Here is a 22,347-nt window from a genome sequence, read left to right as displayed (position 1 = left end):
AGGGGGTTCTACAGGCAGGCGATGGAACGGAGAGGGAACAGGCGCAAAGAGGCGGGGCCGGGCGGGTCTGGGCGCTGGGCCGCCCTTAAACTGGGTCAGAGGGCTCCGCGCACCCCTATCGCTCGGGGGAGGCGCGGCTCTCCGCAGGGCGGCCCAGATTGGCCAGAGCCAGAAGCCCGCCCACAGGAAGGAGCCCCGCACAGGGCGAGCGAGTCAGCGGGTGCCGCACCCCTTCCCGGACCTGCAGGTCCTCTTAGCCCGGGCGCGCAGCGTAGCGGGTTGGACCAGGTTCATTGTGGACGACCCGCCCCTCAGGCACAGCCCGGTTCGGCGTGGCCCGTAAGTCGGTCCCCAACCCCCAAACGGACTTCTCCGGCCGGGACCACCCGGAACCCCTGCACGAATCCGCGTGCGACCCCGAGCGCATTAATGGCCCACCACGGTGCCTGGTGAGCTCGGGGCCTAGGAGGCCCGTCATCCCGATGACAAGCCCGAGGCTTCGGGAGGGACCCCTCAGCGATGAGACTCCAACTCGAACCGCAGGCGCTCGGCACAGTCCAGAAGCGTCCAGTGGAAGCCTCGCAGCACCCAGGCTCGGCAGCCAGGTGTCCCCCGCCCCCACCCAGGGGAGTCGCGACGCGGCGGCCGCGTGGGCTGAGCACCTCCCTGCAGAGCCTCTCTTACCAACGCTGGGCCCTTGAGTCCTCCCACCCACACCCAAACAAGCCACGAAAGAGAAGCTGGGAGCCCCCAGGTCACCTCCCCGGATCCCACTCCAGCTTCTCCAAATAGTGAAAGTCGCCCGCACCCACCAGTGACTCAGGCACACACCTGGTGTCACCTCCCCCGCCCCCCCAGTCCACACCCACACCAGAGCAAGCCTGTCCCCATACTTTGTCTCTGGCCCCACTGCCACCCGACAGCCAGTCCCTCAGGGTCTCCTTGTTACCCCCACACCCCCAGCAACCAGAAGGAGCACTTAAAATGCCAGGGCATCCTTGTGTTTAAAGCCCAGCAGCGTCGGGCTTCCCTGGTGGCGCAGTGGTTGAGAGTCCGCCTGCTGATGGACATGGGTTCGTGCCCCGGTCCGGGAAGATCCCACATGCCGTGGAGCGGCTGGGCCCGTGAGCCATGGTCGCTGGGCCTGCGTGTCCGGAGCCTGTCCTCCGCAACGGGAGAGGCCACAACAGTGAGAGACCCGTGTACTGCAAAAAAATAAAAAAATAAAACCCAGCAGACTCAAAACTCAAAACCAAAGCGAGCGAGGTGGGTGCAGAGCTGGGGGAGGTGGGGTGGGAGTGGGAGTGTCCTTGGTGCAGTTCCCCTTTGGGGAGATCTGGAGATGATAATGGGGATGTGAATGTACTTAATGCCACTGATCTTTGCACTTAAAAATGGTTAAAATGGTGAATGTTACATATATTTGACAAAACAAACTCACTCCAGTGGCTGCCCCCACACCCCAAATAAAATCCAAACTCCCAGGCCAACTGCAAGGCCCAGCTCCCCACGCTGTGGTTCCACTAAAGCCCCCAGGTCACCTCCTCCTCCAGCCCTAGCATCCATCTGTGTTCCATCAACACACTAAGCCTGTGCACTGGGCCTTTGTGGGGCAGTTCCCTTCGCTTCCAGCCCAGCATTCACTCCCACTCTCCCTGGTGTCACTCTTGCTGACCACCATCTCAATTAGCCCCTCTGTGATTCTCCACCCAGAGAGGCAGCATGGTAGCAGGGTTAACAGAGGCCCGGCAGCTGGGCAGGCCAGGCCACGTCCCCACCCCAGTGCTCACCAGCTCTGGGACTTGGTGCCCCCGTTTCCCCAGCTGAGAAATAAGGATGACAAACAGGAACCCCTTTGGATTGTGGACAGAAGGAAGGAGTACTAGTACATGCTAGAGCACTAGGAGGCCTGGCACTGGTGGGTACTGTAAAAGCTCCTCCCTATTGGGCTCCTGCAGGTGGCCCCCACCCCAGGCCATCCCTCAGGCCTGCATCACATGGTTGTTCTTCCCAGCCTATTCACCATCAAACACAGCTGGGACCTGCAACCGTTTTTGTCACCTTGGGCCTGGAGACACTTCCTTTAGTGGCTCTGAGGCAGAGGCAGGAGGGGCAGTGGCCCGGCCACGTACAATGGTGCCCCATGACCTCCTGCACCAAGGGCTGCTCCTGTGTGAAAGGGGGAGAGGGGTGCCTACCCCAGGACCCAAATGGGCGGAAGTCAAGACAACAACCCCAGACCTGGGGCTCACCAACGCCTGTGTCGTGGCTGTCCTCAGAGCCAGCAAGGCCCCCTACAGCCCACCCGCCTTGCCTCAAAGCTGTCCTACTGGGCTTCCCTGGTGGCGCAGTGGTTAAGAATCTGCCTGCCAATGCAGGGGACACGGGTTCGAGCCCTAGTCCAGGAAGATCCCACATGCTGTGGAGCAACTAAGCCCGTGCGCCACAACTACTGAGCCTGCACTCTAGACCCTGAGAGCCACAACTACTGAGCCTGTGTGCCTAGAGCCCGTGCTCCACAACAGAAGCCACCGCAGTGAGAAGCCCACGCACCACAAAGAAGAGTAACCCCCACTTGCCGCAACTAGAGAAAAGCCTGCATGCAGCAACAAAGACCCAGTGCAGCCAAAAATAAAATAAGTAAAATTAATTAAAATGCAGAGATTAAAAAAAAAAAGCTGTCCTACCCAGGGAGCCCAAGAGCCTGTGCTCCCAATGTGGGGGGACTGTTGCCAAGGCTGAGGACACCGGAGGCTGCAGGATGACACTAATGGACAAACACAGTGGCAGGGTGCAGGATACACACCGAGGACCCCCAAGCTGCCTACCAGCACCAGGCAGGGTCACCCACAGCTGTGTAAACACCAGGGCACAAGCGGATCATTTTACCCACTCAGGAGCTGGGTCAGGAAGTAGAGCTGTTCAGAAAAGAAGCCAAAAGAAATGGAGCCTCAATTATCCTGAGGGCTCAAGGCAGTAGAAACTCTGGTTGGGCAAGTTGACTGGGGTCAGCCCAGGGGCCCCAAGGCCAGTGCAGATTCCTCTTGAAGGTTGGAGAGGAGTGCCCGGTGCCGTGTCCAGGTCCAGCGCTGTGGCCTTGGGCCTCCACTTGGCCCACCCAACTCAGGGGTACAGAGAACTACCCACAGGACACCCGCACACACCAGCCTCCCAAACCCTTTGCAGTGCCCACCCGAGGCCCCTCCTGTCTTCGGCGCCATCCAGCCTGTTCCCTAACTTGTCTCCATGACCATTGATCCATTCTTTCCTGTTAAACATTCCAAGGTGCACCTACCCTTTAGCTCAGCCCCATAGGCAAACTGCTGAAGCTGAACAATCACTCCCCAAGCCCCTTCCTGCCGGATTTCCAGCCTGTAGTCCATGGCTTCCCCCTCCTGCCCTCTGTTCATTTTCAGCTAGCTCATCTGCCTGTGGGTCTGCAGGCCTCAAACACATCTGTCTAACAGAGAGGGGACCTGCTGCCCCCACTGAGCCCCATAAACCCCACAGGCAGGGTGAAGCTGGAATCCGGCCACTCCCAACCCTGAGCCACAAACACCAGCCCCAACCACCACCACCAACAGCCACCAAGGTGAGGACAGAAACAGCAAAAGCCCCACTTTGAAGCAAAAAACTCAGAGACCAGGCGAGTCCCGACGGGGCACATGTTTATCCAAGCCAGCCGCCTCCGGGCCGAGGCCCCCACCACTCTCTGGAGACCAGTTCCTCGATGGCCCAGCCGACAGTGTCCAGCTGGGGTTGGGCATCCCCTCCAGCGGCGGTCCTCAGTCACTGCCTGGCTTCTTCCGCCTGCCACACCAGCTCGCCCGAGATGTAGGTGGCCCGGACGTGGAGAGAGTCATCGAGCACCACAAAGTCTGGGTCAGAGGTGGGTGGTGAGAAGCAGGCAGGGGCAGGGCTGCCACCGTCCCCACCCCAAGGCCCGGGTGCAGGAAACCAAGGCCCGGCACACGACTTGTGCAGGACATCCCAGCCCATCACAGACTGAGGCCCCAGAAGCAAGACTCCGGGCAGCAGAGAACAGCCAACAATGTTCCCGCAGACCCTTGCCTGGCCCATCTCAGATGCCAGAAGGCCTAGCCTACCGGATGGGAAAGGGGGGCCAGACCGAGGCCACTGGCCAGGCAAAGCCACCTAGGTGAGGGGAAGAGCCCACCTCCTGCCCACCTGCCTCCCTGGCTCTGTCCCAGGCCTCCCAGGAACTCCCAGGCCGCCCCTCATTGGGCGCTGACCTGCATCGGCCCCAAAGTCCAGGGTCCCCTTGTGCTTCTCCAGGCCCAGCAGCTGTGCAGGGTGCAGGGATGCAGCCTCCAGGGCAGACTCCACGCTGCAGCCTGCTCAGGGAGCACAAATGGGTGACTACTCCCAACCTCTGGCTGGCTCTGCCATTTGACTTCAGGGCAGGCAGGGCCGGGGGTGGGGGTGCAGCGGCAGAGCACCGAGTCCTGGGTGGCCTCATGATGCCTGGGGTCCTCCTTTCTGGAGGGGTGCTTTCCTTGGAAGCCAAGGGGAGGGGCCTGCAGACATTTGGGTCTAGAGCATTTTGTCAGTGAGGTCCCTGCAGGGCTGGGATGGGTGAGTGGCAGGAAGAGGGTACCCAGCAGGGTTCCCCCCCCAGCCCCAGAGCTCCAAATCCTAAGGTCACACCCCAAGACTCCGCAGCAGGGTGATGAGGCCCTCCCCTCCCCCCAACCTGAGGATACTGCTGGGTACCCCAATTCTCTCCATCCCCTGCTTCACCCCCCAAGCCAGGCCAACAGCTGTCTGTGCCTCCCAATTCGTCTCCCTGCGGCTCCAAACAGCACCTTGGACCTCGGTGCCCCCCACCCCCGGCCCCCTGCATGACATCCCAGCCCCAAGGCACTGCCAAGAGCCCCACAGGGCCTGGCCCACCACAGCCTCTGCCAGACACACCCTCCTCACCTCCCCAAAAACATGCCAACCCCATTGAGAGGCCCCCAAGCAGCCCAACCCTGGAGCCTGGAGTGCTGCCCCCACCCCACTGCCCTCCACAGCTCTGCACCTGCCAATCCTGCAGTTCCACAGGCCCCAGGCCAAGGCCCTGCCCTCGGGTGCCGTGGCTTCAGTGCCTGTCACTGTGGGTTCCAGCCATCCGCTTGCTCGCAGCCCTCTCCCTCTGCCATGAGCTCCTGCAGGCGGGACCTTGGCCACATTCCTAGTGCCCATCCCCTGGGGACCCCACCAGACACAGACAGGCCCTGGTGGTCCCCACTCTTCCCTCCAGCTACTCCCAGATGTAGCCTCTGCCCCAGCACACACACTCATACACACACACACACATGCACACACACACGCGGCACACGCACCCCAGCCTCACTAACCTGTGGCCTGCAGGAAATGCCGGACGCAGGTATCCATTGGGGCTATGCTGCCACTCAGTGTGTTGGTGCCTTGAGAGCAGAAAGGGCAGGTTCTGGGGAGGCCAAGGGCACCAGGCACACTGGGCCACCCGAGGGCCCAATGGGTCGGCAGGGGACACCCAGGTTCTTATATCCCACCAGAGGGGCTGAGAGGCTATCCTCACTCCGGCAGTCTTCGGGACAGGGGTCACTCACCTGCCACATAGGCTGTCAGGCCATCCACCTCCACCTCCTGCTGCCCCAGCGTGTGACGGCCATTGCCCAAGCCCAGGGCAGGGACAGCATCAGTGACCAGCACCAGCCCTGCAAGGGGAAGGGGCCTCAGGAGCTGCCCAGCCTGGTCTTCCTACTGGCTCCCACCCTGTATGGCCGCTCACCCTCGGGGTGGGCCCGGTGGGCGATGCGCAGGGCGGCAGGGTTGGTGTGTATGCCGTCAGCAATCATCCCGTAGAAGATGTGGCGGCCCAGGGGCAGCCGATCACTGGTCAGGAGCCCCACGATGCCTGGGTCACGGTGGTGGAACTGGGCAGGGGCAGGCGGGGGGCGCTGAGCAACAGCAGGACCCCTGCACCCTCCCGCCAGGAGCTGGGGTGGCACTCACAGGCAGCATGGCGTTGAAGAGGTGGGTGATGAAGGTGGCCCCGCTCTGCACGGCTTCCTCCGCAGTGCCCAGGTCAGCTACTGAGTGCCCTGCGGCGACCCAGACTCAGACTCGGCACCCAGCCCAGGACCCCGGATGGGCTGGCCCCCAAGGTGATGACACACCCCCTTACCTAGGGACACGCAGATGCCAAGGGCCGTCAATGCCCGGATCACCTCGTGGCTGCGGCCCAACTCGGGGGCCAGTGTCACGATGCGGACGTTGTCCAGGCCCCCATAGGTGGCCAGCAAGTCTTGGAAAGCGTTGGCCTCAAAGGAACGCAGGTGGGCCTCGGGGTGTGCACCCCGCTTCTCGTGGCTGATGAATGGGCCCTCCAGGTGCACCCCTGGGGGGAGGGGAGGGGATGATTCCAGCAGGCCCCCTGCCCTGCAGCCCCAACCCTGGCCCCTCTTGCCTGCCCGCCCTCCCTCCCCAGTTGGGCATCTGGAAGGCAAGGGGCTGCCAACAGGTCCCCAAGGAGCCTCCCAGGGTAGGGGTGGGGAGAGGGGTCAGCCACTCACCGAGGACCCCTGCCCCATGGGGACCACCACTCTTCACGGGGATCTGAGGAAGGACCTGGGGGGAACCAGCTGTTAAAGCCCTGCCCCCCACGGCCCAGCACCCAGAGGTCACAGCCCAGTCAAGGTCAGAGGTCAGAGTTCAGAGCCCAGCCCCTGCTGGCCTTCCCTCAGGTGTTAGAAGATGGTCGAAGGCCCCAACCACGGGAAAGCACAGCACATCAAGAAATGACAGGCAGGGAACACGGGTTCGTGTCCCGGTCCGGGAAGATCCCACATGCTGCCGAGCGGCTGGGCCCGTGAGCCATGGCCGCTGAGCCTGCGCGTCTGGAGCCTGTGCTCAGTAACTGGAGAGGCCGCAAAAGTGAGAGGCCCGCGTACCGCAAAAAAAAAAAAAAAAAAAAGAAAGAAATGACAGGTGCCCAGGGATGCAAACCTGCCCTGCCTGAGAGGACCTAGAGGCGGGGAGACAGCTCCCAAGCAGGGGGCAGGCACATGGCACCAAGGCCCTCAAGGGCCCCATCAGACAGAAGCTAGGACGCAGCGGGCTGCGCACCAAAGGGTCTGGACCTAGACAGGATGACCAGCCTGGCCTCGCTGAGCTGCAGGCCCAGGAAGCAGGGCTGGCGCAGGAGGAGGGCACGCAGTCCAGGCAGAGCAAGAGGCAGAAGCAGGGCTTGGTGGCCAGAGAGCTCAGGCACCGATGGCGCAGCCACACTGTGCCCGGATCTGGACACCAGGGGCAAAGTCACTTGTGTGACTCTCTGGGGAGATTGGGGGGCTGGAGGGCAGGAGATGGGCCTGAAAGGGCTAACAGAAAGCTAACTCTTATCTTTCCTGGTGGAAAGCAACACTTACGCTGCCCTAAACCAAAAAGTTGAGCAGGAGTACTAGCACATTTTCTAGAGATACGGGGGCAAATTCCAAGGGTCAGCTGAGTTGAAAGTGATTACCTCTAGGTGGGAACTGGTGGGAACAAAGGGCTGCTGTTTTTCCTAACAAGCCGTGGGATACACGTAAGTTCACTAAAGGGTTAAAAAATTAAAATTAGGGCTTCCCTGGTGGCGCAGTGGTTGAGAATCTGCCTGCTAATGCAGGGGACACGGGTTCGAGCCCTGGTCTGGGAAGATCCCACATGCTGCGGAGCAACTGGGCCCGTGAGCCACAACTACTGAGCCTGCGCGTCCAGAGCCTGTGCTCCACAACAAGAGAGGCCACGACAGTGAGAGGCCCGCGCACCGCGATGAAGAGTGGCCCCCGCTTGCCACAACTAGAGAAAGCCCTCGCACAGAAACGAAGACGCAACACAGCCAAAAAAAAAAAAAAAAAAAAAAAAATTAAAATTAAAATTAAAAAAAGAAATAATGGCTGCGTTTTTCTAGAACAGAGTTTTAAAAGGGAATGCTAGAAAGCACTGAGTAGACAGAACAGTCTGGAGATGAAGGGAATGAGGCACGTTCAAGGCAGGAAAGCAGTGGAAAAGGTGAAAGTGTAGAGGGCGTTTGGGGCCTGAGGAAAGGGCCTGGCTGCCACCCTGAGGAGGTGCCTGATGTTGACTCAGCAGACAATGGACCTGAAGCAGAGAACAACGCGCTCAGACCCTCCTCCTGGAAGGGTAGGAAAGGGCAAGACTGGAGGAGGAGACCCCAGAAAAAGAGCAGGTGGTCTCAGTGGACCTGAAGAACTTCTGACAAAGTAGCAATCTGTTTCCGCCCACTGTGAAACGTCCCTGGAGGGAGATGGGGCAGAACGAAGGGAGAGGCGTGTGTGGGGACATCCAAGTGAACAGTTCTCTGGTTTCTAACGTGATACTGGTATCAAAGTTTTCATATTCAAAGCCCTCCACGATTTCCACCATAAATCAGTTTACTCTATGCCTCCCAAGGCTTTCATCCTGTAAGCATTTATGAAGGGTGACAGGAAGAAAACGTAAGACAGAAGCCCTACTGGCCCAAAACTCCTTCCCCTATGGAAGAAGCCCCACAGTTCATATCATGATGCTCGAAGGTGCTGCTTGAAATCAAGGGCAGCGGGTGACAGCACGGCATGGGCAGCGCGCAGCAGAGGAGCTACACAGGACGGAGAGAGAGAGGCAGAGGCCTTCCACGCGGAGAGCTTGGGGGCAGAAGAGGGAGCTGCCTCGAATGGCTGAAATGCAGGTGGGGAAGGAATGCTCAGGAGGGTTGGTCAACCCTGCAGGAGGTTGGGGGAAACATGAGTGTTGTGCGGAGCCTGACACCTAGGAAACGCCACTCTGGCAGGACCCAGGGCTGGGAGAGTAGTTGGGAGACTGGGTTAGGAGTCACTAAGCCTCACTGTTGGGGACCAGGAGAGGGGAGGAGAAAGAAGGGGGGGCAAGAGGGTAGGCATGTTCCTGGATCCTGGGCAGGGAAATTACAGCCTGATGACTGAAAGAGAAAACACAGAACTAGGGGCCAGTTTGCAGCAGGAAAATGAGATTGGTTTTTGACACCTGACTCTGTCGTGGGAGACTCGGGGAAATTTCCGGAAAGATGTCCATAGCTGACATTTACCAAGGGCATACTATGAACCAAGCATAGTGCTGAGCGCCCAATCCTAAGAGATGCATTCCGTTATTATTCTTACTTAAGGCTTGAAAAAACTGAGGTTCAGAAACAAATAACGTTGTCCCGAGTCTCCGAGACGATACACGAAGTCAGGGGGCCAGGACCGAACCCGGGTCCACAGCCAACCTCCCCCAGCTCCAGGCTCTGAGTCTGCGTGCACACACCCAGGAGGGGACCCCACAGCAGGCAACACAATCCAGGATCCTGGGATGGATCCTGGTCTGGAGAAAAACTACAAAACTCGAACATAAAAGGTAGACTAAAAGGAAACCGTGTTAATTCCCAAAACTCAAGGACTCCATGGTACTCGAATAAAGGAATACCCATGCTTTTAAGAAAAGAGTAAATACTAAGGAGCAAACACGTATGTTGTGTGCCAGCTACAATTCAGAAATTCAGAGAAACAGAACAATATACAAACAGAGAAAACAAGATCGAATAACATAACGTGGCAAAGAGCAAAACCGGAGAACCTGCGTACAAAGTAAAACTTAAAAGAAAAATGGACTGTGGACAACTGAATCCCAAGACTTGCAGATGAGAAAGAAGTGTGGTGGTGCATGCGGGACCAGCAGAGGAAGCCTGGGGCAGGTGATGGAGCTTCTTCCTGGAGAGCTGTCCACTGGCACCGCATACCACAGATCGGTGGTGGGGCATGATCAACTAAGGATGTGGCAATCACAGAGTCCCCAGCAGCCATAGTCAAGGAGGTGCCTGGAGGCGGCCAGACTGCAGGGTGGGGAGGGCGTATGGCAGGTGGCTGAGGCAGCGAATGCGGAAGCCCATGGGGACAGTCAGACCTGCAGTGGCACACCAGGCGGAGGAACACCTGGATGAGAAAGCCCAGGGGAGGGGACCCCCAAGCCCAGGTGGAGGGAGGCCAGCAGGTGAGGCCAGACTCAAGGGCCAAGGGGTGTTCGTGAGGGAAAGAGATCAGATTTGAAAATTAAGAGGCTGGGTGTTCCTGGGGCCTCCTTCACTGGAGGCCGGGAGCCTGACCTCACCTTGCAATAAACCTCCGGTGGCGAGGTGACCAACGTGGGACAGAAGGAGGTGACTCCGTGCGGCAGGATCCTCCGGGCCACCAGGGCGACTCCCGAACCCACGTCCTCTGTGGCCTGAGAGAAGTCAACGCCAAACCCACCTGCGGTACAGACAAGAGGGGATCACACGGTGCTCAGAGCTCCTCTTCTGGGTCCCCGCCCCGCGGGCTCCGGACCACACCGTTGATCTGCACGTCGATGAAGCCGGGCGCTAGGATGCAGCCCCCGCAGTCCCTCTGCTCGTCAGCCACGCGCCGCTCCTCAAAGAACAGCTTCTCCGGGTCCAGAATGCGGCCCCCGCGCACCCACAGATCCTCCCTGCGCACAGAGCGGGGCGGAGGTTCGCATCACCGGCCCCGGAGCCCACCAGGGCAGCCCCGGCCCCGGCCCCGGCCCGCACCCACCTGAGCAGCGCCCGGCCCCGCAGGATGCGACAGTTGGTGAACTGGATCACCGGGGCCCGCGCCGCGCCCTGCCCGCCGCGCATCCTGAGCCCAACCAAGCGGCAGGCGCCGGATTCCGCGCCGAGTTCCGGCCTAGAGCTTGGCCGGGCGCACGTGACCCTCAGCTGAGGCGTGCCCACGTGATTCGGGCACCCACGTGACCAGCGCAGTACACAATGACGCGGTGACGTCTTCCCGGGTGGCCCGGCCCTCGGCCCTCGGCCCCTCCCTCCCGGCCCTGCCACCCGCGAGCCCCGGGACCCAACAAGCGACCCACACCCAGGCATCCAGTCACATCCGAGAACTTTATTGGACACGGTTCGGCGCCAGGGCCCAGTGGGCCCAACACACTGCGCCACGGCCCTGGCAGCCAGGGCTGCAGGAGGTGGTTCCATCCAACGCGTCTCAGGGCAAACGGTAACCGGTAACCGCACAACGCAACAGTCTACCTAAGATTACTATAGAGTTGGGAGACAGAGGGCTGCTCCATAGACGTATGAACAGGTCAAATCTTTATAAATAAACATCCAGTGAAGAGAAAATGACAACTCTAATTCATCCTTATACACAGAGCACTCTAGGGCAGATGGGTGGGGGGCGGCCAGAGGCCTGCATCCTCACTGGTCAGGGGCCTGGACCGGGAGTGGTGGGCCCAGATGTCCACGGCACGGGGCGGGCAGGGGCAAGGCTGGGGGCAACAGACAATGGGCACTAGGACACTGCGCATTTACAAGACCAACTACTGGCAGGCAGCTGCCCCGTGCGTGTGTGTCAGGCTGTTCGTTCTGGAATGAGGAGGGGGTGGTCTTTACATCATATTCTGTGGCTGGTGGGCCCGGAGGGGCTACTTTGTGGAGAGGATGAGGGCGACGATGAGACCGTAGAGGCCGAGCACCTCGGCGAAGATGAGGATCAGGATCATGCCCACGAATAGCCGGGGCTGCTGGGCAGTGCCCCGCACGCCGGCGTCCCCCACGATGCCGATGGCAAAGCCAGCTGCCAGCCCACTCAGGCCCACGCTCAGGCCAGCGCCCAGTTGAAGGAAACTCCTGGGGGAGAGAGTACACAGGATGGATGTTAGCCAACAGCCAGGGAAGGCATTAGGCATGGGTCACCAGCCATCCACCCAAGACCCCTCCTGGCTCCGCACAGTGGCTTTACCCCAGGCAGGGTGTAGGGAGAGCAACCCAGGCCTCACCTGTAGAGACTGATGCCATCATTCAGGGAGTTGGCAATGAGGACTGCCACCACCAGGCCATAGATTGCGATGATACCGGCCATGACCACCGGGATGATGGACTTCATGATCAGCTCCGGCCGCATGACAGACATGGCTGCGATGCCGGTGCCACTCTTGGCTGTGCCATAGGCAGCACCCAGGGCTGAGGGGGAGAAGATGAGGTGAGCCCAGAGCACCTGTGGCCAGAACCCTGGGGGCAGCTTTTGGCATACTTGAAGGCCAACGCAAGTTATCACCCGCAAGGGGCAAGATGAAAGTGGCACTCAGCCAGGAGCAGGTGGCTTTCAGAGGAACAGCCATAGCTGGGCACTCAAGGAACCCACGGTATGGGTTCCTCCACCAGATACCCTCATGGCTGTCTGGCCCATATGGGTTCCTGCTTTCCTGTGAAATCCCAACCCAGGCTCAACAGCACTCCCCATGCCTGCTACATAGATCCCATGCTTCCATGGAGCCTCAGACCTAAAAGGGGGAGCTGTGACAGGCTGCCCTGTCACGTGGGGAAACAGGCAGCTGGGCACAGAAGCCTTGCAGATTCTGGGCACCTTTTGTCCCACCAGGCACTTTCCCACGTCAGGAAAGGCCTGGAAAAGCACGAGCTATGTCAACAGCCCAGATGTTGAGCCTGGGTCAGCCCACAAGCCCTGGGACTAAGTGCAGAGACAACACGCTGGAAGAGCCACTGCAGTGCAGGGTCAGGGGAAGCTGGCCTGGCAATTCTTGTCCTCTCAGGCCAGAGGTTCGCCCACTCCCCACCCTGCCCACCACACTTCCCACAACTCCCAGCCCAGGGACACGCTGCAGCAAGGGCTAGTGTGTCTGTCAACAGGCTGAATGCTCTGCCAGAAAAGGCAGCTCTCGGCACCCTCAGCCACAGAGCAGGCCAGGACCCTTGAGTTCAGGGAGAATCCTCTCTGAACAACCAGAGAAAGGGCAAGTCAAAGAGAGGACAGGGTACAGGAAAGACAGTGGGCTGTGAAGCCATCACCCAGGCCAACCCCAAGGCCCCTGCAGACCTGTGAGAAGCCTAGCTTGTGTTGAGGCCTCTGGTAACTGGGGTGGGGGGGAGGCTCTAGGCACTGCAGGACTCCTGTCTCCCCTGCCACTATCTCTCCTCCCTCTTCCCAGGGTGGGCTGCCTTCCTGAAAGCCCCCCTTCTCCTGGCCTGTCTTCCAAGCCTAGGAAAAACGTTTGCAAGTACAACAGACAACCACAGGGCCCCAGGCAGCTGTTCTGACTCCAGTCGCCACCCTCGAGGCTCCCAATGTGCGGCTTGAGCAGATGCTGACATGGGTTAGAGGTGGAAGGGGCCAGGACAATCCCAGACATTCCTGTGCATCTTTGACTCACCTGTTTGGGCTGTCAAAAGATGACTAATCTGTGCTCATTGCAGAGCAGGGATGAGGTCAGAGGGGCTCTGCCTTCCCAGGGCTCTGAGCCTGGTGAAGAGATAGACGCAGCCCCTCCAAGCATGGTAACATGTTCCAGGAAGAGTGGGGAGGTCTGGGGAAAGGTTTCACAAGGGAGGTGACAACTGAGTGGAGGGCTGATAGTGAGTAGGTAGTCACAGAAAGGCGAGGCAAGAGGAAGAAGATTCCAGACCACACAGAGCAGAGACACCAGATAGGGAGCAGAGGGAGGGAGGCAGTGGTGGGGGCAGCAGGACCTTCACTGCTTCCCCTCCACACCCCCGACATCCAGCCTTCAGGTGCCAATCTTCACCAAGCTGCTCCTGGAGCAACCGTGCATTTTTCAGCCTCCTACTACGGGCCCAGCACCACACCAGGCCAGCGCCAGGGCTCATTACTCAAGGACGAGGACACAGACTGATAGGTGGCACTGGGTGAGACCCCATTACAGGGAAGCCAGCGCCCCAGGCAGTGGGCCCTGCTGCAAGGCTGGAGCGGGTGAGAGTTGGCAAGTGAGCTGGGCCCTTCTCTGTAGAGTGCAGCATGGAGATCATGTGGCTGTGCCTCCCCTGGGGGTGGGGAAGCCACAAGAGGAACAAAGGGAAGAAACAAGGATGACCATCAAGAGGGAAAAGCAGCCTGACCCAGGCTGCTGGGCTGGGAAGACCCTGGATGCCAGCTCCAGAGTCCAAGCCTGAAGGTGCTCCAGATGGAGCAGGGAACAGAAAGAGGAATCAGGACACAGTTCCGTGAACATAGCGCCAAACACCAGTGGCTCACTGGTAGGGAGGAAGTCACAGAAGATATGGAAAAGGAGCAACTGATGGCTCCATGGAAGACATGATGAAGAAAAAATATACAAGACTTGGGTCGTAAGTTAAGAAAAAAAGGGAAGCTGGAATGGGTGATGGGGATTGGGAGAGGGAGTGGACCTCATTCAGTCGTAAGAAGCCCAGTCAGCCAAGTGCTAGGCAGGCCAGTGGCAATCTGGGCCAGGAGCCGCGGACAGAGCTTGCACTCACCCTAGCAGCAGCACCTGAGGCCTGAGAACTGTTCAGGAAGGCACAAGGAAGTAGACGAAGACAGGCCCTGGAGAAAGGTTCTAGAGAAAGAAATTAAGTCAGAGTCTGACCCAACTGACCAAGTAAGAAGCTAGCTACTGTAGGGCCACAGTAAGCCCCATGTAGGGAGGGGAGCAGGAGTGAAGCTGCATACGAGCCAACCAGAACGGGTGGCCCCAATTCCCAGGAGCCTGGGGCAAGCAAAATACCTCTGGACCAGTGATACCCTGTCTCAGTAACTTCCAAAGACCTGCTGGTCAGGCTCTATTCAAAAGTACCAAGTAAGTTCTAGAAGGACAGGAAAAGAGGCACCTGGTGACCAGAAGGAGGCCAGGAGCTGGATATGGAAAAAGGGTTCGGGTGTAAACTCTGCCAGATTTCAAGTTGCACATGAGCAGGGTTCTTGTTTTGTTCACCGATGTCCCCCAGTGCCTGGCACATAGTAGGAGCTCAATGGAGAATTACTGAATGGTCAATGACAGACAATCAACAACCCACAAGTGGCCAGGCACTGGCCCTGGAGGCATTCCGGAGGCAAAGAGCAGAAAACGGTGAGGGAAAAGAGGGTACAGCAGCCTGCTGGGAGGCACGGGAGAGCAGGCAGCTCTGGAAGATGTGGAAATAGTAGGCATCGCCTAGGACAAAAGGGGAAGTACAGGCCACTTCTCCCACCACAAATGATCCCTTACTCGCACATGACGGGAAGGGCAGGGCCCACTCAGCAGCTTGTGACCAGCAGGCAGGCCGGCCTGGGCAGAGGGAGGCCCCAAGCCCCCACCCCACTAGTGTTTATAGTCAGCAGAGAGTGTTTAGAGTTCAATCCCTCCACATACCTGCATAGGGAGCCTCTCCAGTCCACCACACAGGGTGGGGCAGGGCGAGTCATCAAAGCCCAAAACCAGACCTACCTCAGAAGGCCTAGACCAGACCAGGCCAGACCAGTCCACAAGGGCTGCAGCTGGGTCAGGACTCACCTCCCTGGGTCCCACATTCCTGGCCGGGCCCAAGTGCTATTCTCCCAGGAGGGCCCACTTTCATTGAATTTTACATCCCAGGACTGATAAGACCCAACTTCAAAACCAAGGTGCCATCAAAAACCTTGCAAGGCCCCTTCTCCATTCCTAGGGCAGCCCCTCCCAATTCCAGGCCTCAGGGAAAGGGAGAAAGGTCATTCATTCATTCAGGCCTGAACTGAAGACTTCCTTCTATGGAAAAAAACCCAATCCCCTCAACACTGAGGCTTCATGCTACCTCGCTCACCCCGACAAGCGTCTGCAAACGCAGTGCTGAGGGTGGCCTGTCTCCCAGACATCCATACTGCACCCTCGGCCTGTCTGACCCACCCCCACCCCCCAACTCCACTCCCACCTCTGGGTCCCTGCCGGCTCTCAAGACCAACCTCTCAACCCAGTTTTTCTAACCAACCCACACCGCCTACAGGGGTATTGGGAAACACCGACAAGCCCTAACCGGAAGCACCTGCCTAGGTGCAGACCCACCTGACCCCCGCCGACGGGCCAGGCCGCCACAAGGGCGAGGGCTGTGGACCACGGCGGGGAGCGCCAGGGCCGGATTCCCCACCTCCGCCGCCCACGGACAGGGTCGGCCCTGTGTCGGGGGATCTTTCCGAGGTGTGATGTCACACCTGCCCGCAGGATAGGGGGGGCGGGTGCGGAGCAGACGCAGGACCGCGAGCCCCCACCCCAGCCTCGCTCCCGCCTCTCCAGGGGCTAAGATGGCAGCGGCGCCGCCGCCCCACCCCCGCACCGACACGACCGGCTGGCCGCGGGCCAGCCGGGGACCCCCGGGAGACCCTGGGACCCACACCGGGACCTAGCCCGCATGCCCTGCCCTCCAGACACCCGACGGCCCCCTGCAGCCCTCAGGGCCCCGGCCCAGGCCTGCAGTCACGTGAGACCCGGGACCCCCAACAGCTCGAAATTACGTCAGAGTGACGTCACACGCCGAACCCCGGAGAGCAGCAGGCACGAGCCCCGCGCGCCCCCCGCCTCCCGGGTCCCTCCTGCCACGGCGCTCACCGCTGAAGACCATGGCGGCCGAGGCGCCCATGACCGCGAAAAAGGAAGCGTACTCGGGGCCGCTCTTGGCCTCGGACATGTCTGCGGTGAGGCGGGGGCGAGGTCGGGCCGGGCGCTGCGAGCACCGAGCTGTACGAAGCGAGCAATCAGGCGGCTGGGAAAGCGATCCCGGCCGTCAGCCGCTGCGCTCTAAATACCAGCACCGCAGAACAAAATGGCGGCCGTGGCCGCGTCACATGACCCGGGCCCCGCCCCTGCGGGCCATACCACTTGGCGCCGGTAGGGGGCGTCATGGCCCCGGGACGCCTCCTAGCGGCCCGCTGACTGCCCACGCACTGTGTTGTCGCCTTGCCGGCCTGGACCCCTGCGCCCCGCCCCACCTCGGCCTCCTCAGGTGCGCTGTCGGGCGCCGCCGGCCTCTCGAACCCCGCGGCGTTGGGCCCGTCCGGTCCCCGGGCCGGGGCGGGGCGGTGGCGCGCCATATTAGCATATGGGGCGGGGCTCGAGGTGTCCCACCTCCTCTGCGGCTGCGCGGCACTCTTTGGTGTTCGCTTCCGAGCGTCTTTTCTGTTTGCGTTCTCAGTGTGCAGGCTGGCCGAGGAGTTCTCACGGCCCAGACCGCAGGGACCCAGGACTACCGTCTACCCCGAACGTCCTCATACTTCCTGGGGTGATCTGAGAGTCCAAGCAGGCGGAGCCGAAATCTTGTGTCTCCCGTTGCCCCCCACCCCCACCCCGCCGAAACCGTCCCCAGACTCTTCCAGACCCACCAGGCCCCAACCCAGCAATTGGTGATTTCTCTCCTGGCTTCCGAGGAAGAGGAGCCCCCTCCCCCGTATCTGTTCCCTCCTTTGCATCAGGGACCCAGACTACAGTTGGAGGGGTTGTCTCTGCCCCTCAAAATGTAAGCATGACTGGTCTGAAGCCCTGTCAGTGTTGCAACCTGTGAAGGCTTCCCCGGATTTCTACATCTTCTGGTGTTCCTGTTCTCCCTGTTCCCACACAAACCCTGCAAATGCAGGGCTGCCCTTATTTCTGGAGCAGCAGTAAGTGGTTCCCTCTCAGCCCAGCAGGCAGCCTGGCCTGGGACTGGCCCCACCCTGATGATTCCATGTGACCATCCTGGCATCCCAACTGGCTGCCTTATCTCTGCCCACCAGCTCTGGTTCCCTTTGCCTTTTTGTCCCATGCATTTCAGGAGCCCTGGGTGGCTGCCATCTGGTCCTGGGTCTCCCTTGAGCCCCAAGCCCTTGTCCCAGCATTAAAGCACTCTCCCTGAACAGCCTGAGTGGTAGCTGTCATCAGCCTTCTCCATGTGGGTGGTGGGGTCACCTCCCCTGGCCTGGCCCTCCCACTGGACTCTCAAACCCACCTTCCATGACAGGAACCTCCCTCACAGCGTCTTCTCAGTGAGGCTGAGTTTGCCCCCCTCTGAACTTGCAGCCCTCAAAGTGCCATGTCTGTCGTGTTTCAAAAGAGAGGAGGCCACCATTCTGCTAGAGCCCTCCCCACCACCCTCTGCCACCTGACCAACTTCTGGAAAGAGGAATCTTCACTCAGCATCTCCACCTCCTCCCCAGCTCCTTGTCCTTGCCAAGGTTGCTGGTGACCACCATTTCTCTAAGCTGAGGAACATTCGTCAGGCTCTCTGAATGGGCCTCTCTGCTGCCGCGGCCTGCTGCCCACTTCCCCACACCCCACTCTCTCCAGTTCACCACCATCTGCCCTGATGCCCTCATTCCTTCCTGGAGTCACAAGGAGGAGCAAGGACGGACCCAAGCCCTGAAGCCTCAGCTTCACTGCAGGTCCCGGGTGTTCCCAGGGCTCTCCCTGCCCTGCCCTACCCTGGGTGATCACCTGCACCTTTCCAGACCTGAAGCTGTCCGAGCAAGTGAATGCCCAAGTGTCTGCCCCAGGCCCAGTCCCCATAATTACAGGCACTCAGGGTCCAGGGCCCGGGGAGCCCAGACCAGGGAGCTGTCACTGGCTGGGGGGCAGGGAGGCTGCATGCAGGGGCAGAATTCAGACTAAGGAAAGGAGATACAGGACAGCCCCCCTCGGGAAGCTGCACAGCCAAAAGCACAGTGGTGGCAAAGCGCACAAACCCCAGCACAGCTGAAGTCCTGAGACTGGGAGGTCAGGGATACAGTTCCCCCCTCAGGCTCAGAGGGCAGGTCGGCTTTGCTCACCGTCCTCTAGTTTTCTGCCGAAGTTCTGGTGTGAGAAGTCACAGCGGGTCTCCAGTGGGGCTGTGCTGACACCTCAAACCAGCATGTCTCAAACTGAACTCACCTCCCAGCGTATCACCACCAGCTTCCACTTGGTTGTTTCCATTTCCGGCAAGAGGCACAGCCATCAGCCACTGCCACACCAGCAGCCTTCGAGTCACAGCTCCCTCTTCATTACTCACCAGGCCCCGAGATTCTGTGGCTTCCCAGCTCTCAGCTCTGCCCCTGCCTCACTGCTGCTGCTGCCCCTGAGGCAGGCCTTTACTTCTGGCCTGGGTCTTCTCACAGCCTCCAACCTGGTCTGCCTGTCCAGTCTTCCTCACCCTGTCACCATGGGAGCTTCCTAACTGGTACATCTGACCAGTTACTCTGGTCCTGGAATCCTTCAATGTCCCTCTAAGCATTTGGGGGCATTATCTAATCCTCATAATGATCCTTTGAGGAAGATATAACCATTACCCTCATTTTGTGGATGAAACAGGCCTAGGAAGGTTTAGTACCTTGCCCAGGGTTAGCCGGCTAGCGAGTAGTGGAATTGAAACTCAAACTCCACAGGCTGAGCCTAGCCTATGCGGCTTACTACACCTCCTGCTTCCTGCATAGGAGCTCAGGGAGTGTCTGGTGACCAGTGACAGGGACAGGAGAGACCCAGGTCACCTTCCCCTTGGCCTCCCAGCATCAGGCAGGGCCCGGGGATGGGGTGGGCCAGGGGATGTGTAAGGGAATGGCCAGGGACACACACCTCTGCCTTCTCCCTCACAGTTGTGCAGCCCCTGGAGTGAAATCACAGTGTCAAAAGCCCCTGGCCTGTCACTGTGCAGGTGGGAATTTCCAGGAATAAAGAAGGAGGGGCTTTGGGAAACTCAAGCCAGAGACCCCAATAGGGAGAGGTATAGAGAGATGCGGGGTGAGGTCCCAACTTCCCCGAGGGTTCTAACGGGGATGAACAGGCCCATTGTCTGGACTGAAAGATGGTGGGAAAGAGAAATCCAATGGCACTTTGCAGAGACCTCAGGGAAGGAGGAGATGGCTGGGGAGATGGAGACCACGAATAAAGTGACAAAGGGCCTCAAATGATTAGAATTAGAATCCTGAGGAAGCCATTTCAAAGAAGAGAGAGTCCTGCAGCCTGACATGGCAGTCTTATCAAGAATATCAGGAAACTGCAGACAAGGTGTCCAAGCAGAGCGTCTTCTCCCAGCGGACAGTCCCATTCTTCCGAGTAGCCATGAAGACATACCATAGGGTGTGATGCTCAGAGAGGGCACCAGGCTCTCTTGACTTGATAGATAAGAGCTAAGTGTGGCCCAGGCAAGGCTGGGAGGAGATGGAACAAAAAATATAGTTGCGATATCAGAGGGGGAAGGGGCGGGATGCATAAAGATGACTTTTTGGTATAATTAAAATAATTGGAGCTTACAAAAAGATACAAGGTGTTTTTTTTTTTAAATAAAAAATGTCTATGTACAAGCAGGACAGGGGCACAGCCGGGGCAGCCAGTCCTGCAGGGGAGACTGTGTTTTCCTGAGTGGCTCCAGCTGGATGTCAGGCCCTGAGAGAGGCAAGAGGTGGAGGACTGGGGTGATCCCAGAGATGGAGCAGCCCCCCACTTCCCACTGACCCCAACTCTGAGGGCTGATGAGAAAGGGCCTGACTGATTCTCTCTCTCTTTTTTTTTTGGCCAAGCAGAGCTGCTTGCGGGATCTTAGTTCCCTGACCAAGGATTAAACCCGGGCCCCCTGCGGTGGAAGCGCATAGGCTTTACCACTGGACTGTCAGGAAATTCCCAGCCTGACTGATTCTTAAAACTCTTTGAGAACCAGACTGGCAGCAGGCAGGAAACCCAGGGGCTGGCCCCGACAGCCAGGGGGCAGTGTGTGACTCTCCCTGGGCCAGTCAGAGGAAGGAAGGGGGAATCCTATGGGTTTACAGTAAACCAGGGCCAGGCACAGGGAGCAAGCTCTCAGAAAGTGCGCTGGATGAATCCTCAGCCCTGGTGGGCACCATCGGCCCTGGTCTGGGCTCAGCACCCTGAAGGCCAGTATGACCTCCCTCCACTCCAACAGTCAGCCTTCAACTCTAAGCCACTCGTCTGGCACTTAATTGAGCATCTACCGTGTGCGGGCACTGAGCTAGGCTCTGAGGATACAAGATTGAGGAAGACAGCTCCTACCCTACCTGGGAGGGCTGGACTCAAGGACAATGACATCCCAGTGCCAAATCAGCTACAAAGGAGGGAGAAGTCTGGAAAGCTCAGATGGCCCCCAGCGGGTGATCTCTAAATGAGGGCTTAAAAGATGAAGAGAGGGACTTTCCTGGTGTTCCAGTGGCTGAGACCACGCTCCCAATGCAGGGGGCCCAGGTTCAATACCTGGTCAGGGAATTCTGTATGCCGCAACTAAAACTAAAGAGCCCATGTGCTGCAGCTAAGACCTAGCACAGACTAAATAAATAAATATATATTTTTTAAAGATGAAGAGGGTTTTAAAATATATATTTTTTATTTTTTTGGCTGCTCCGGGTCTTAGTTGCAGCATGTGGGATCTTCTTTGCCGCATGTGGAATCTTTTATTTGTGGCATGTGGGATCTAGTTCCCTGACCAGGGATCGAACCCGAGACCCCTACATTGGGAGCATGGAGTCTTAACTGCTGGACAACCAGGGAAGTCCCAAAAGATAAAGAGGGTTTGAGCAGGGGAGAGACAGGATCCTGTTTGTGCTTAAATTACAGACCATCCACACCACAGAAAGTTGGGCAGCTGTTGATGAGATGGAAGCAGGTGGATGACCCCTGAGATGCAGTTAAGTGACAGGCAGCAGGGTGGGGAGAGTGCACAGGTGGGTTACCTGAAGTGCACAGACCCTGCTGACAGCGGTGGGTCCCCGAGACCAGACTGGGAGGGAGACCTCCCCCTGTGGATATTCCCGTACTGTACTGATTTTCTACGAGGTGCATATTTTACCTTTAAAAAAAACAAGAGACAGGGAGAAATGCAGAGCAAGTGCTTAAATGAGTTTCCTTATGGAGTGATAAAAATGTCATGGAACTAGATAGCAGTGGTGGTTGCACAGCACTGTGATGGCACTAAGGGCCACTGCATTGCTCACTTTGAATTTAACCATTTGAATGTTTAAAAGGACAATAAAACAAAGCATTTCCATGGCTGGCTACAGATGGGAACACAAGCTGAGATACGATTACCCTGGACCAGGCCCAAAAAGGGGCCCATGTGAGGTGGTGCTGGGAGGAGAGAGGTAGCCCAGGCTGGTGGAGCTCTGGGCAGACACCGTGGCCACCACAGCTGGCCCAGCCTGAGGGAGGCAGGCCTCCAAAATGTTGGAGGATATAGGCCTGCATCCCTACCTCCCCTATGGGGGCCTTCTCCATCCCCCCACCCAGGGAACGCATCTTGCCCAACTCTGGCCCGGGTCACAGTGTCCTTTTTTTTGGGGGGGTGGCGCTGTGTTGGGTCTTCGTTACTGTGCGCAGGCTTTCTGTAGTTGCAGAGAGCGGGGGCTACTCTTCATTGCGGTGGCTTCTCTCGCTGCGGAGCACGGTCTCTAGGCGCGTGGGCTTCAGTAGTTGTGGCTCGTGGGCTCTAGAGTGCAGGCTCAGTAGTTGTGGCTCACGGGCTTAGTTGTTCTGTGGCATGTGGGATCTTCCTGGACCAGGGCTCGAACCCATGTCCCCTGCACTGGCAGGTAGGTTCTTAACCACTGCGCCACTAGGGAAGTC

At 58.8% G+C, this 22,347-nt stretch overlaps 2 protein-coding genes and 1 long non-coding RNA gene across 4 annotated transcripts; 1 reads left to right on the top strand and 2 right to left on the bottom strand.

The window, feature by feature from the left end:
- The first annotated feature begins 95 nt into the window (after nucleotides 1–95).
- LOC125961460 (uncharacterized) lies at nucleotides 96–1,233 on the top strand. The gene is made up of 2 exons (XR_007472202.1): nucleotides 96–339; nucleotides 1,011–1,233. It is a non-coding gene; the product is annotated as an uncharacterized LOC125961460 (long non-coding RNA).
- Nucleotides 1,234–3,651: 2,418 nt separating this feature from the next.
- AMDHD2 (amidohydrolase domain containing 2) lies at nucleotides 3,652–10,763 on the bottom strand. Its single transcript, XM_012533193.3, has 11 exons — nucleotides 10,596–10,763; nucleotides 10,373–10,509; nucleotides 10,153–10,292; nucleotides 6,564–6,618; nucleotides 6,176–6,388; nucleotides 6,004–6,092; nucleotides 5,780–5,924; nucleotides 5,598–5,705; nucleotides 5,364–5,432; nucleotides 4,254–4,355; nucleotides 3,652–3,878 (listed from the first exon to the last, which is right to left on the bottom strand). Exons 1-11 carry the CDS (start codon nucleotides 10,676–10,678, stop codon nucleotides 3,790–3,792), a joined length of 1,230 nt encoding a protein of 409 aa, XP_012388647.1. The 5' UTR covers nucleotides 10,679–10,763; the 3' UTR covers nucleotides 3,652–3,789.
- A 157-nt stretch (nucleotides 10,764–10,920) lies between these two features.
- On the bottom strand, nucleotides 10,921–17,024 carry ATP6V0C (ATPase H+ transporting V0 subunit c). Of its 2 annotated transcripts, XM_004270285.4 has the most exons (3): nucleotides 16,384–16,602; nucleotides 11,833–12,016; nucleotides 10,921–11,683 (listed from the first exon to the last, which is right to left on the bottom strand). In XM_004270285.4, the coding sequence occupies exons 1-3, from the start codon at nucleotides 16,460–16,462 to the stop codon at nucleotides 11,479–11,481; spliced, it is 468 nt and encodes a 155-aa protein (XP_004270333.1). In that variant the 5' UTR covers nucleotides 16,463–16,602; the 3' UTR covers nucleotides 10,921–11,478. The 2 variants fall into 2 exon arrangements, with proteins under 2 accessions (XP_004270333.1, XP_033284965.1); XM_033429074.2 differs by lacking the exons at nucleotides 10,921–11,683; nucleotides 16,384–16,602 and adding an exon at nucleotides 16,651–17,024 and having other exon boundaries at nucleotides 11,829–12,016.
- Between the last annotated feature and the right edge of the window lie 5,323 nt (nucleotides 17,025–22,347).

Source organism: Orcinus orca, chromosome 16 (assembly GCF_937001465.1).
Source record: "Orcinus orca chromosome 16, mOrcOrc1.1, whole genome shotgun sequence".
Classification (NCBI taxonomy): Eukaryota; Metazoa; Chordata; class Mammalia; order Artiodactyla; family Delphinidae; genus Orcinus; species Orcinus orca.
Note: the sequence above shows the minus strand (reverse complement) of the source record. Positions and strands in the feature narration are given on the sequence as shown.

What these genes read in the sequence shown, in the direction of transcription:
- AMDHD2 (XM_012533193.3), bottom strand. Translation starts at nt 10,678, where the DNA reads ATGCGCGGCGGGCAGGGCGCGGCGCGGGCCCCGGTGATCCAGTTCACC. An exon ending in TCTTCAACGCCATGCTGCCT is followed by an intron (nt 5,925 to 6,003) that starts GTGAGTGCCACC and finishes GCCCCTGCCCAG; the next exon opens with TTCCACCACCGTGACCCAGG. An exon ending in GCATTTCCTGCAGGCCACAG is followed by an intron (nt 4,356 to 5,363) that starts GTTAGTGAGGCT and finishes CTCCCTGAGCAG; the next exon opens with GCTGCAGCGTGGAGTCTGCC.
- ATP6V0C (XM_004270285.4), bottom strand. Translation starts at nt 16,462, where the DNA reads ATGTCCGAGGCCAAGAGCGGCCCCGAGTACGCTTCCTTTTTCGCGGTC. An exon ending in GGCCGCCATGGTCTTCAGCG is followed by an intron (nt 12,017 to 16,383) that starts GTGAGCGCCGTG and finishes TCTCCCCCTCAG; the next exon opens with CCCTGGGTGCTGCCTATGGC. An exon ending in GATGGCATCAGTCTCTACAG is followed by an intron (nt 11,684 to 11,832) that starts GTGAGGCCTGGG and finishes TCTCTCCCCCAG; the next exon opens with GAGTTTCCTTCAACTGGGCG.